A 12,965-nucleotide genomic window follows, 5' to 3' on the forward strand; every position below is an offset into this window, starting at 1 on the left:
CATTAGTTTAGAGTTTTCAACTCACTATCACTTTGCTTCATATCAGGTAGAAGGTGGCTGGAGTGAGGGACAGGGAATGAAAAGACATCCCACTGGAGGCTGTGTGGTGGTGTTTGCAGGGGTCCAAGGATGAGGAAAGAGATGAGAATCTTGACTCCATGTTTCAGAAGGCTGATTTATTATTTTATTATATATATTATATTAAAAGAAAATGATATCTTAAAACTTACTAAAAGAATAGAAGAAAGGATTTCATCAGAAGGCTAGCAAGGAGTAGAAAAGAATTATAATAAAATCTTGTGACTGCTCACAGCCTCGACACAGGTAGCTGTCATTGGTCATCAAGTAAAAACAATTTCCCATGCTGGGTAAACAATTCTCCGAATCACATTCAAGAGCAGCAAAGCATGGAGAAAAGATCCTAATGAAAGGATTTTTCATACCATATGTCAGTGACAAGGCTGGCTCCCAGAAATCACACACTTCTCTTGGTGCCGTGGGCAAGAGCCTCCACCTCCCTCATGAAGCGCAGGCACAGCTCCTCCTGCCACGGCAGGGCCACGCACTGCACGGCCACGGGCATCCCCACGGCTCCTTCCACAGCCTGCAAAAGGCCAGGGAATGCTGAGCCAGGGCGCCAGGGCAGGCACGGGACACGGCAGGGAGGGAGGGCACAGGAAGGCCAGCGGGGGCACAGCTGCCAGGCTGGCAAACAGCAGCGTGCTGCAACAGCGGGCGCCATCCGCGCTGCTGTCGGGACCCAGTGCATCCCTCTGGGTGTCCAGAGTTGCTGGGACCCCTGCCAGGGGGCTCAGAGACCCTGGCACACAGCCCAGAACACCTCTGGGTTTGATTATGACCCGTGGAGCAAATTGCCAGCTTTGTATGAGGACCTGAAAGTCACAGAAGTTTAAGTAGTGTAATAATAAAATATTCACTGGGTGAAAGGGTGGATGTTGGGGTTTTTTGGAATGGGGGTTTGAGGACAAGATGGAGGGACTTGGGCAGGTCCAGACTTTCTTCTTCTTCTTCTCTACCTCCATCTTCTGCCATGATGCTGGCACTTTGGGATTGGTTTAGAATAGAAGTTCACTGTCTAACACAGGTGATAGGTATTGGAAAGTAATTGTAAATATGATATATGTAGTTTGTAGTATAAAAAGACAACACTGCCCCAGGGGCGGTCAGAGTGTTGCTGGCTGTCCTGCTGAGCAGACCTCAGCTGGGCAGGAGAAAAATTGTACAGATAAGATATAATAAACAACTTTGAGACGGAAAACTGAAGAACTCCAGCTCTTTCTTTGGATGCCTGGGCCAAAACAGAGACTTTTCACAATCTCGGGGCTGCAATTAACAGCAAAACTCCCGAGATGCTGCTAAACAAGCTCCCACTCCCACTAGGAGATGTAGACCAGCCTTGGGACCACGTCCCAGAGGTGCCACTCTGCTGGTTCTAAGACCTGAGCCCTTTTGCTGCTGACCTCTCTCAGCCTCCTGTCCCAGGGGTCCCCGTAGTGCCCTCGGTATTGCTTCAGCTCCTCCTCGTCAGCCCTCGTGACCGCGCTGACCGGCACCACCCCGGCAGGGAAGTCCAGCACGTTGTACAGATGGGTGTAGGAGGTTGCAGCTGGGACACAGAGCATGCAAAACGGCAAAATTTAATGTGCTGGGTCAGCAATGACCTCCAGATGGTAACCTGAGTTGCAGGAATTGCAGAATGGAGTTGCTGGTCCAGAGGAGGCCTGAAAACATGCTGCCGCAAAGGGACTTTTAATGGAGAGGTCTGAGTGACAGAGAGCAGAGTGACCTGTGCATTCACCTGTCACTCTGTGAGGGAACAATTCAGAGTCTGCATCTACCCCTGGGGAAAAAAAATCCCAGCTACCTTTCCAAGATATTCCTGATGTCTAGTTATGTAACATCACTGTGGGGATTTTGGATCCCAAAAGGTCATTGCTAGAGGGGCGGAGCACCCTGACTTGCAGGAAGCTATAAAAAAAGGCCTTTTTCTGCCAGTCACATGCAATGAGCCTTCCTGCTGTTTGCAGAGTTTTGGGAAATGTGAGACAGCTGCATCTAAAAGAGCCTGGTCCTGTACCAAAATCTACCACAGCTGTCCTCGCTGCCACTCTCTGCTGCAGGAGCAGCTCTGGGGCTTTCTGCAGTAGAAAAACAGGAAAAAATCACCAATGAACAGCTGGGACAGAGGGACCACTTATTGTTGCCCCAGAATTACCCACACACATCTTAAGCTCAGATGAGGTGGGGTGTGAAAAACCCACCCAGAGCCTCTCCTTTGCTTTCTCCCTGAGGGCAGAGCCAGCACCGTGCATAGTTTGGGGAATGTCCATGGGAATGTCCATAGTGTCCTGCTGCAGCTCTGCCCACAAACACACCCTGGGTGTGTGCAGGGACACTTGTGTGCCCTGTGTGTCCTCAGGGACATTACCAAAGAGCTTCCCAGCGTAGCCATGGTTGAAGGCTGGCCCCAGCATGGGACAAAGGATCACATCCAGCCTCAGCTGCCTCCATTTGGTGATGAACTCCCTGCGGTAAGCCTGGAGGGAAAGGCACAGAAGATGTCAGGGGTGTCTGTTGGACAGCAGTGGCAGATCAGTGCTGACACAGGAAAAGGAGGGAGAAAGTCTTCCTGGATACAGCAAAAAAAAAAAAAAAAAAAAAAAAATTAAGATAGAATCTGAACTGTGCTTTGAAAGGGTCAAGGGAGTTTGTTCTTCCATTTTTAGGTTTCCTGTCAGTATACCATATGCTGCCCAGACCTAGACATGAATGCTAGGTGTGTGTTTCAGAGCTGATTTTTTTGAGTATTAACCCAATCTTTTCCATGAACAGCTTTGTTTTAGAATTATATTGAATGGAGATCAACAGCAGTTTGTTTGGATGACTAAAAAGTCACATTTTCTAAAAGCTTTGGTTATTCTGGTGTCAGTATTAAAAAACATGAAGCCAAAATACTTCCACAAAACCTTAATTCATTCTACATGAGGATACAGGTAAGGAAAGAAAGGAGCAAGAGGCATTTGGGCAAGCCCCAGGACATCTCCCACAACACAGTTTCAGGATTGTACTGCAGCTCCAGGAGAGATCCAGATTTGAGGTCTGCTTTAGCACAGCTTTGCTGAACATCAGGCAATGAATGAATCCATCTCCAAAGAGATGTCCCAGTTTGTCGTAGCAAACAGCCACAGAGGCAACCACAGTTGTTTCTGCAGCCATTCTCTGGCTACAGGGACACATCTGTGCCATGGCCCAGCCCCTGTCCTGCACAACCCATTCACAGCAAGTTTTCTGTACCAGAGTCTTCCATCTCTCTCACAAAAGGCCTGGCCTTGGGGCTATTTTTCAGTCTGACCTCAATCTCCACCTGCAGTCTGAGATCCTTCCTGCTGAAAGTTCAACAAATGATGAGTGTTTCCAGGAAATACAGTCACTGCAGCTAACCTGATTATTTTTTTTCTGAGAGGAAAGCTGGTCACTAGCCAAAAGTTTTGAATCGGCTCTTGTTTGCAGTAGATGAAAACATGTGAATATAATTTCACTGAGCTGTAACAATTCAAAATATCTCTGAAACCATCAAATCTTCTAAAGTGTGTTCTTTTTGGCTTTTTTTGTTTGTTTGTTTGTTTTTGTGGTGGCTCTTTTTTGTGTGTGTTTTGTTGGTTTGTCTGTCTTGGGTTTTTTATGTTTATTTGTTGGGTTTGGTTTTCTGTGGGGTATTTTTTCAGGAATGGGAGAGGAATCTGTTTTCACCTTAAAAAAAACCACCAAACCATCCACCATTTCATTTCAGACACTCCCACCAGTGACCAGGCAGCTTTTTTGGAGTTTTTCCTGTGCCCTATAATTTGTCAGCCCACAGTGCACATGCATGGAGTGAGTGGCACTGATGGAGGCTGGTGGTGCAGGCTGGGGGGATGCTGCTCCTCAGGGAGGGTTGTGAGGGTGTCCCAGGGAACACAGATCCTGCCTTTGTGGGAGGACACCAAAACAGCCTCCTCAGCGTTGCAAAACACCAGCTGAAAGAGGATACTCTCTATAAATAGAGGCAGCGGAAAATACCAGAGAGGAGAGGTGCTATTTAAACCCAAGGACAAAAATAAAATAAGGATAGACTGGAAGGGAGTTAAGAGCAAAGGAAACATGGTGGTTTCCAACCATCAGAGCAGAGACAAGAGGAGGCAGTAAATAAAACCAAATTGAAGCATAAAACTCAGCTGGTTTAAAAGAGGAACCTGGTCAGCTTGTGGTAGCGCTGGATGCAGCTGTCCAGGAAAAAACTTCCTGTCTGAGGTTCCTGATCTCAAATGACTTCATAAGGAAGCTACCTAAGTCACAGGGTTCATGTGCAAAATTTTGGACTCCTAATGTCTCTGCTTGATAGTTCAAGCATGGCCTTAGATCAGAACAGTGACACCTAATATCTGAAATGAAGAATTCACAACAAGAGACAGAAAAGACAAAGTGAAGCCTCATCTTTAGTGGCTGTTCCTATGCTGGTTTTGCTTAGACAGTGCAGGGCAAAGTGTGGTGAATAATTTCCAACCCCAAATCCATCACAGAGTGCAAAGCAAATGCTTAGAAACTTTAGAGACCTCTCACTACAGTAAGAAAAATAAAGTCACATTACCGCCACTGCTCTATGCTGATCCCAGAGGTTTTTGGCAGACCTGGAAAGGTGACAGAATTAATGACCTTTGTGGCAACAGAAAGCAGCTAAGAAAATGCACAGAGAGCCCATTTTTAAGGCAACTGCACAATCCTTCTGGGAACATGCCATGGTACCACCCAGCTGATTCCCTGGTGCACGCATGCTTACAGCTACATCAAAAGAGCTTTTGTTAAAGCATGCCAGAAGACCTGGATAAAAATCAGTGTTCTAAATTCATTTGCTACCAGTTTGGTGTGTCTGTGCCTCTCTTGGAGGTGCAGGTGCCTCACACCACACTGCACGTGCAGGCAGAGACCTCTGCACTAACACGTGATGCTCTGGGCACCACCCAGACAGGGAAAACAGCCCTTATCTCCCTGTGCTGGTCTCCAGGGATCACTCTGAGGATCACCTGTCACTCTGAGCATCCTTAAGCCCTTAAACACCCCCTGGCTGAGAATCCCTGGATTAGCCAGTGCTGAGCCCAGGTGGTGCAGAGGCAGCACACCCCACCTGGCTCAGCCTGTGCCACCCAGCCCCATGACAGGGCTTTGCACAGCTGGCATCTGCCTGCACGGGCAGTGGGCACAGGCAGGCACATCCCCTTTGTCCAGGGCTACCCCAGGGTCCTTACCCCACTCCACAGAGAGCGCCGAGATCCCGAGCGATGCGTGGGTACTTTTGGAGGGAAGAGAAAAACCTGGGATTAGTCAACAGCAATGCAGCTGGAATAGCTGGGACTGCTACCCTGGGACTGCATTTTGGGCATCTGTCTTCTCCTGGCTCTGAAGGACGGGCCAGTTCCAGTGAAGTGGGTTTATTCCCACAATATTTTACACATTTAATCATGACAACTCTTACAAATAAGGCTCTAGACCACACTAGTAGTCCTGGAAATCATCTTCTGGATGTGGAAATGCTGTTTACATCCTTGCTAGTGATATCCTTTCTCCTGGAGCTCATTGCTGGAAGGGCTGTATGCTCACAGCCCATCATATTTCAACCTCCCCACGTAAAACTCCCACAAAAGGCTGTCAGACTCACTTGATAAGTTCATCTTGGGTTTAAAAATGAAATGTATTTCATTATGAAGCCCATCAGGCAAGCATTCCTGGGTGGTACAATTTACCTCCCTGCACGAGGAAGCCTCCCCACCTTGCAGATCTCCTGTAACACAGGTGAGGCACACCCACACACTTACTATGGGTTTCAGAATGATAGCCAAGATCCTTTTCAGCAGAGCAGGAAGCCTGTAAGTGTTGTACTGGGATTTCAGGTTGGGATCCACCATGTCTCCTTTGCTGCAAGAGCAGAGAGTGAAAAAGTCAGCACAAGTCACCTGTGGACAGAGGAATAGGAACAGCAGTGCTGCTCCCAAGGCAGGGTTTGTCTTGGAGGGGAGCTGCTAGAAGAAAAAATCTGCCCATTTCAACAGAAAACACTGAGCAATAAATGCTGAGGTATAAATGTTCATGACAAAAGTGACAGATAAATCAGTACTTTTTTTTTTTTTTTTTTTTTTTTAATGGGCCCTGGGTCATCAGGGCCATAAAAGTTCTGGGGGGCTTTGCAGTGGTGGGGCCATGCACAGCCCTGGGCATGCTGAGGTGATAGAGTGGCAGGGTGGGCACCTGGAGTGTCAGCTGTGTGTGTGAACAGCCTGCTGCTCGTGCCAGAGCCACCCTGAACTGCAGAAACTGCTCCTCTGCTGCTCATTGCTCAGGGTGCACACACAATAGCAACGCTCTGGATGCACCCACTGGCCTCACAGTTGCAGGTTTCACTGCAGCCCACACAGCAATGGGTTTTACTCACAAGCAGTCCACCAGGTGGGCGGCTCCATCTGAGAAAATCCCTCTGGTGAACAGCTCATCCACCATGTAGTCAATCTTTGGCGGGGCAAAGGGGATGAGCTGCAAGGAAAGCATCCCTGTCCAAGAGGCAGCAAGGGTGAATGACTCAGAGAGCCCTCTGTGATCCCTCCTGCCTCACCAGTGCTCACCAGAGCTCAGTGGGAAGTGGTGGGAGACTTACACCTTCCTTGGTTGCTCCAGGACAGCAAGTTCTCATTTTCATCTGCCTGCTGTCCTTTCCCATTAGCCCCAGGCAAGGCATTAATACACATTGGACCTGGCACAGGCTCCATCCTCCACATTCTTACAGGAGAATTCTTAGACACTTCAAACCACCAATCCTAAATTTTTTAAAAATTATTTTGCATCATTGGAGCAGCTACCATAGAGAAATTTCCACTGGTGGAACCACAGAAAAATGTAGGCTAAAATAAGTCCCTGGAGGGTCCAGGAACTGCTCCAGTTTCCTTCCCACTTACCCACCAGGAAATCTACAGGCTGTGTTTAACAGCTGAGGGATAACTGAAACTGTTTTGAGTTTGACATTTATGGGAACACCAAGCACGATGGAAACAACACTGCTTGGTGTGACGTGGAGATATCTGAACATAATTATTATGTCTGCTAGGCCAGAAATATAAACAAGATCACCCCAGTTTAGAAAACGAGCTGCTGCATTTGCCTTTCTCTTTCACAAGGAGCCAAAGTGGAGATGGAAAGTGATTTATCCAGACTTTGTTAGGAGGAGGGTAGCAGCTCCAGGCACGGACACCCACCGTGTGGCCTGCATCCTGGAGGAGCCTCCTGGTGAGCTGCACAGCCCGAATCATGCTGGGTGAGGGCTGGAAGTACCCATCCCCTTCGTAGAACCCGACTCGAAGAGGCTCCGAGCTGCTGTAAACCTGCGAGAAGGGGAGACACAACTGCATCCAGGAGAGGAGCCAGGCTGGGCTGCCCCCAGGGCTCAGGGCCCAGGACACCCCTCTGGCTGTCCTGAGCAGCCCAGACCCCTGCCAGGGGGCTCAGGGACCCTGGCACAGAGCCCAAAATGCCCCTGTGGGTTTGATTATGACCCGTGGAGCAAGTTACCAACCTTAGATGAAGATCTGCAAGCCATGGCAAATTAAGTGGAATGACAGTGAATTTATCACAAGGTGAATAAGTAGACTTTGGGGTTTTTTTTAGAATGGGGGTTCGGGGGTTCAGGGATCTGGGCATGTCCAGCCTTTCTCCTTCTTCTTCTTGGCCTCCATCTTCTGCTGTGATGTTGGCACTTACAAATTGGTTTAGAGAGAAGCTCAGTGTCTAACATAGGTGATAGGTATTGGAAAGTGATTGTTAACATTGTATACGTAGTTTTTAGTATAAAGACATAACACTGCCCTGGGGCAGGCAGAGTTCCTGGACTGTCTTCCTGAGCGGACCTCGGCAGGATAGGAGAAAGAATTTTATAGATAAGAAACAATAAACAACCTTGAGACTCAGAAATGAAGAGCTCTGACTCCTTATTTGAGCGCTAGGCTGGGAAAAGAGACTTTGGAACTTTTCTCGGGATCTCTCTGACCAGCTAAAGATCCTGACATCAGGGAGGCACCAGCTGAGCTCTCCTGGGCTGGGGGGAGGATGGGAGGAACAGGGCTGGTGAAAAGCTGAAAAGCACTGCTGTCCAGAACCAGGTCTGCAGCAGTGTCCTTGGTGTGGTCCTTTCCACAGCACCTCCTTCCTGCCAGCCCTGCTGTGTGGTTGCTTCTGGGGTCACTTGTCCTCTGTCCACAAAGGTGTGTGTTTCCCTGGGTCCTTTGCCATCTTGGAAATCTAGGAATTTCTGGAGATTGTTGCTGGGCAGGTGGAGACATGGGAGGACCTCTGAGCCTTACCTGGTCATTGAAGGGGATGGGGGGCACGGTGGGGTCCAGCTGGAACATCTCCTGGCAGAGCAGAGCCTTCATGCACAGGGCCAGGCTGTCCACGTCGCGTGCCATGGGCCCCAGCACCCCTGTCACTGTGAGCACAAAGGGCCTGTCACCTGCCACTGCTGCCAGGTGGGCTGCTGCTGGCACAGAGCTGCTGGTGGGGCTGGAGCACAGCATGGGGGAGTTTCAGGTGAAATGGGAGAGTTTCAGGTCAGGGAAAAGAAGTGGGGAGTGAGAGTAATGAGCAAGGAGGGCCAGCAGGAATGATCTGTCAGTCTCAGAGCAGAGGCAGCCTGATGAGCCCGATGACCTCCTGGGCCAGGCTTCTGCAGATGTGAGGAGAGAGAGCTGCAGCCTTCCACCAATGCCTGGGTGGAGCTGAAGCTGTCAGAGCCTCCTGGCAGCATCTCCAGTGAGACATCCCAGGCCTTTGGCATGCACATCTCACACCTCTCATGCCACACACTGCACTGCCTGTTTCCGTTCCATCATTGCACTGATTTCATCCTGCTGAGGTTCAGCCAACACCAGCCACCACAGAACCAATGGTGCTAAATGTCTTGGCAGGAGGCTGCTTTAATAATCCCTGCTTTGGCTGGCTGTGAGGCACAGAGCAGGGCAAGCAGGCCTGCTGGCATTTCAGCAGTTGGAGATGTAAGAGGCAAAGGTGTGATGTAGGAACATGCCGTCATGGACTTACCTGACTGCATTCCCATGAGAGCACCAACGACTCCCTGTTTGCTGGGAACATAATGGGAGAAGAAATTACAGCAGGCTGTAGGGCAGGTCACCATGCTGAGCTGCAAACTTCCCATTGGCCCTCAACCAAATCTAGGAGGGCGAAAGTTCCTGCTAAGACTTAACACTTACCAGGCTATGAAGGCTTAGATGGTCTGGAAGATGCTAAGGATACTATTTATTAATCTCTTTTTCCTGCTGCAACTAAATTCTTATCTATGGCCAAGCCACCTCTGATAAACAGAAAACTCTTACAAGCAGAGCGAGGGTTGGCAAACATCTGAAAAGGAGATCACCCTGTAGCATTTGCTTTCAGCTTCTTGGCCAGAGCTATTAAAAACTGAATAAGTCTTTGTTGTGATACAGATTGAAGTCATCTCGTGTTATTAACAGAGCGAGTTCAATGCTAACTTAACCCTGGAGGAAACCAGGCACTACCACAGTTTGATGCACTGTGGGCGACACCTTGCAGCTTCCACAGTGTGTGGAAGAAGAGGAGAAGAGCTGGGGTGTACCTGATCCTGTTGCCCGTGGGTTTGAGGCCGCAGAGCCCGCAGAAGCTGGAGGGCAGGCGGATGCTGCCAGCCACATCCGAGCCCATGCCCAGGATGGAGCCTCCCCCTGCAATCAGAGCTCCCTCCCCTCCCGAGGAGCCCCCGGGGCTCTTCTGGGGGTTCAGAGGGTTCAAGGTCTGCCCAAAGATGAGGTTGCTGCAGTCGTAGCTGGGGAGAGGAGGATGAGCAGGTGAGTGAGGTAATTCTGCCTCTGCAAACCATAAATGCAGGGCATAGAGCACCGTGCAGGGATGGGTGTGGAATTAAGGTGGAATTGGCACGAAATAGATTTCTTGAGACAGCTGAATTTAAGAAGGAAGAAGTATCAAATACAAGAGAAATAATTTTAGATCAAAGTAAGGAGGCAATTAATGTGTGCAATTAGCTTGGATAGCAAGAGGCATGTGTCACAGTGTTTCCATGAAGGCAAACATGGCATTACTTTATCATGGTCTGTGGGATGTTGGTTTTCACAAAGGGGATTCCCCCCTGGTGCTTTAGGACCTGGACAATGACGCTATCTTCTTCCTTCACTTGGCCCAGAAATTTCACCATCCCTCCAGAAGAGATGTGGCCCTTTGGGATGGGAAACAAAGCTCTTTTTAGTGCAGGAGAGATGGTGTTTGGAGCTGTGACAAAACCAGACCTAATTCATCATGCCTCTTGTGGCAAAGCTCCCACCTCACTTTTCTCAGAGGCAGAACAGAACCTGACTATCCAAGGGAAAACCAGATCAGAACAGGTCACCAGTTTCTGGAGAAATCAAAATTTTAATTGTAAGAAAAGTAGGTTTGCTGGTCCCACAATATTTGACCCAGAACATCCTTGTCTGAGGGAACTCTTCTCCAGTCCTGATGAGGATGGGACATCCTGGCCTGTTCCCAGACCCACAGCAAAAGGCAGAGGAACTAGGGAGGTACCTTGCAGTTAATGTGGTCCTTGATGCTGATGGGAATGCCATAGAGCAGCCCCTTCTCCTTTTGCTTCTTCAGTTCCCGGAGCTGATCCTCACATCCATGGATGAAGTCTGTCACACAGTTCACCTCCCGATTCACCTCCAAAGCCTCTCCAGAACACAGAACAGCAGCAAGACAGAGGAATGGATGGAAGGAGACATTACATACTGAGTTTTCAAGCTGAATTTTCAACCTTCTCAAAGCTTTGGCATTATTGAGATTTTACCTATAAATTTAATATATTTCTTTCTGCGATGTTTTTCTGCCCTGGATTCTGTCCTGCTCATTTGCCTGTAAGGCAGCCTTCGGACATAACAGTACCAAAAATTGTAATCCCTAGCATTGCTGGTTCTCTCAGCAAATGAGCTGATTTTTAATTTGAAAATCCCACTGTAGGAGAGCCCTGCAGCATCTCTGCCATGCTGGAGGTATCACCCACCTTGTCCATGTAGGAGTAGAGGACACTTTCTGGGGACAGTGACCCCTCCTTCAGCTTCTCTGCCAGCTCCACCATTGTCAGTGAGAGGATTTGGGAGCTCTGGGTGCCTGGGTTCTGCAAAGGGTGGAGAATTGGGCGCAGAGGGAAGAAAAAGACAGAAAAGGTTGATTAAAGCTGCAAATACCCAATTCTAACATCTGCCCAGCAGTCACCTTGAGTGGAAAGTTCTAGGATATATGCCCTGTAAACGTGCAGACCTCCCACAGAGCACTGTGTGTGCTGGAGTGGGAATTTGCAGATGGGGAATTTGCTGAGTCTGAGTTCATAAAACTGGAACCAAAACAGGCAGAAAGCTGCACCTTGACTGGAGAGGTCTGCATGAACCTGTAGGAGTGGTTAGACCTGTCTCTGTTTACTCTCTTACCGGCCTTCACTCCCCTTCTAACTCTAACTCACTGAAGAGCAGTTCAACCAGCTAAAGTTTTACTAAATTTATCATTAACAAGGGGGGGGGGGAGAGAAACTTGTGGGCTGTTTGCAATCTCCCTTCCAAGAAAAGAATAGCAGGAGGTATTTCTTCTGGGTTTAAGACAATTCCAAATGCTTGACCCCCTAAAATCCAGGTGCTTCTTTACCTGGGCATGGTCAGGAGAAAATTGCTTTTGTTCACAGAGGTGCAGATGTTGGAAGGTTGTGGAACTCCCTTGTACTTAGAGGATGATGGGGCAGATAGACCCCTATGGAGGGGCAGAGGAAAGAGGATGGGAGAGGAAAGGCTTGGCAGTAGGGACGGATGAGGAGAATGGGTGTGGAGGTCTGGGGTGGTGACCTGATTGAGAAGGTCCCAAGCTCCAACTTTTCTTTCATCCTCAGCATTTCCTCAATGGGTCTGCATTGAGAAATACCTAGTTTACACAGTCTTTTGTGAGAGGGCCTTCTGAGGCAATGGAGGGTGATGACCCTCACAAAACCTTGGGTTGGTGATGCTCCAGAACATGCCCATGTCCCAGCCACCATTCACAGAGGGATTGATCAGAGCTCCCCCATTTCTTTGGTTACCCAAATTAGCATCCCTTCCCTGCACATACCCCAAATTTACCTCTTGTTTAAACCTGCGAGCTGCCTTCTCCATCCTCTCCAGGGCCAGGTGCCGAGACCTCCGTGCCTCATCCATCCTCTGCTGGACCTGCCTCCTTCCCAGCCATCTCAGGAGCCCCACAGCTGCAGCTGAGCTGCACAGCAGAGCCGAGAGGGCACGGAGATCTCCCCAGGATGGATCCAGGACCTGCCACAGTCGCTCTTGGGTCATGATTTGTGTCTCTTCAGGCCAGCTGCAGACACCTGGCTCTCCCACCTACTCCTCAGAGGGCTGATGAACGCAGACTGTGCTCGGCTACTGTGCAGCGTCAGAGTTGCTTTAACAAAGTCCAGGAATGGACTTTGCAGAGGATGGACTTTGAAAGGGTCTGGCTGCTGGAGCAGCACTGAGGGTCAGCACAATGAGCAGAGTGTGTGCTCAGCTTACTCAGCCTGGGGGGTTCCCCAAGGCAGGGGGGTCCCCAAGGCTGTGTCTCCCAGCCAGAGCTGAATGCCAGCACAGCCCAGCTCTGGGCTGGCCCTGCCATACCCACGTATAGTAATTAATGAACACTTAATTAATGAGCCCAATAGCAAGCAGTGCTCAGCCATCATCCTTGCCCCTCAGGCAGCATCACCTGCAGCCCCGTGAGCCTGGGAAAATGTAGTTCTGCTTGTCCTGGGACCCTCATGTAGGGAGCCAAAGGGTCCCTGTGGAGAGATGGAAGCTCAGGAGAACCAAGAGAATGCAGGTGACACAGTGACT

At 49.3% G+C, this 12,965-nt stretch overlaps 1 protein-coding gene across 1 annotated transcript; it reads right to left on the bottom strand.

Annotated features, from left to right (window-relative positions):
• Positions 1 to 267: 267 nt before the first annotated feature.
• LOC131086865 (vitamin D3 hydroxylase-associated protein-like) lies at positions 268 to 12,579 on the bottom strand. Its single transcript, XM_058030113.1, has 15 exons — positions 12,222 to 12,579; positions 11,123 to 11,236; positions 10,648 to 10,791; positions 10,170 to 10,303; positions 9,689 to 9,895; positions 9,136 to 9,176; positions 8,400 to 8,524; positions 7,299 to 7,424; positions 6,485 to 6,582; positions 5,871 to 5,970; positions 5,304 to 5,347; positions 4,649 to 4,688; positions 2,450 to 2,558; positions 1,482 to 1,627; positions 268 to 604 (listed from the first exon to the last, which is right to left on the bottom strand). Exons 1-15 carry the CDS (start codon positions 12,429 to 12,431, stop codon positions 476 to 478), a joined length of 1,767 nt encoding a protein of 588 aa, XP_057886096.1. The 5' UTR covers positions 12,432 to 12,579; the 3' UTR covers positions 268 to 475.
• Between the last annotated feature and the right edge of the window lie 386 nt (positions 12,580 to 12,965).

Source organism: Melospiza georgiana, chromosome 9, assembly GCF_028018845.1.
Source record: "Melospiza georgiana isolate bMelGeo1 chromosome 9, bMelGeo1.pri, whole genome shotgun sequence".
NCBI classification, from domain to species: domain Eukaryota; kingdom Metazoa; phylum Chordata; class Aves; order Passeriformes; family Passerellidae; genus Melospiza; species Melospiza georgiana.

What these genes read in the sequence shown, in the direction of transcription:
- LOC131086865 (XM_058030113.1), bottom strand. Translation starts at nt 12,431, where the DNA reads ATGACCCAAGAGCGACTGTGGCAGGTCCTGGATCCATCCTGGGGAGAT. An exon ending in AGGACCACATTAACTGCAAG is followed by an intron (nt 10,304 to 10,647) that starts GTACCTCCCTAG and finishes CCCATCCCAAAG; the next exon opens with GGCCACATCTCTTCTGGAGG. An exon ending in GCCCACCTGGTGGACTGCTT is followed by an intron (nt 5,971 to 6,484) that starts GTGAGTAAAACC and finishes CTGCTCTTGCAG; the next exon opens with CAAAGGAGACATGGTGGATC.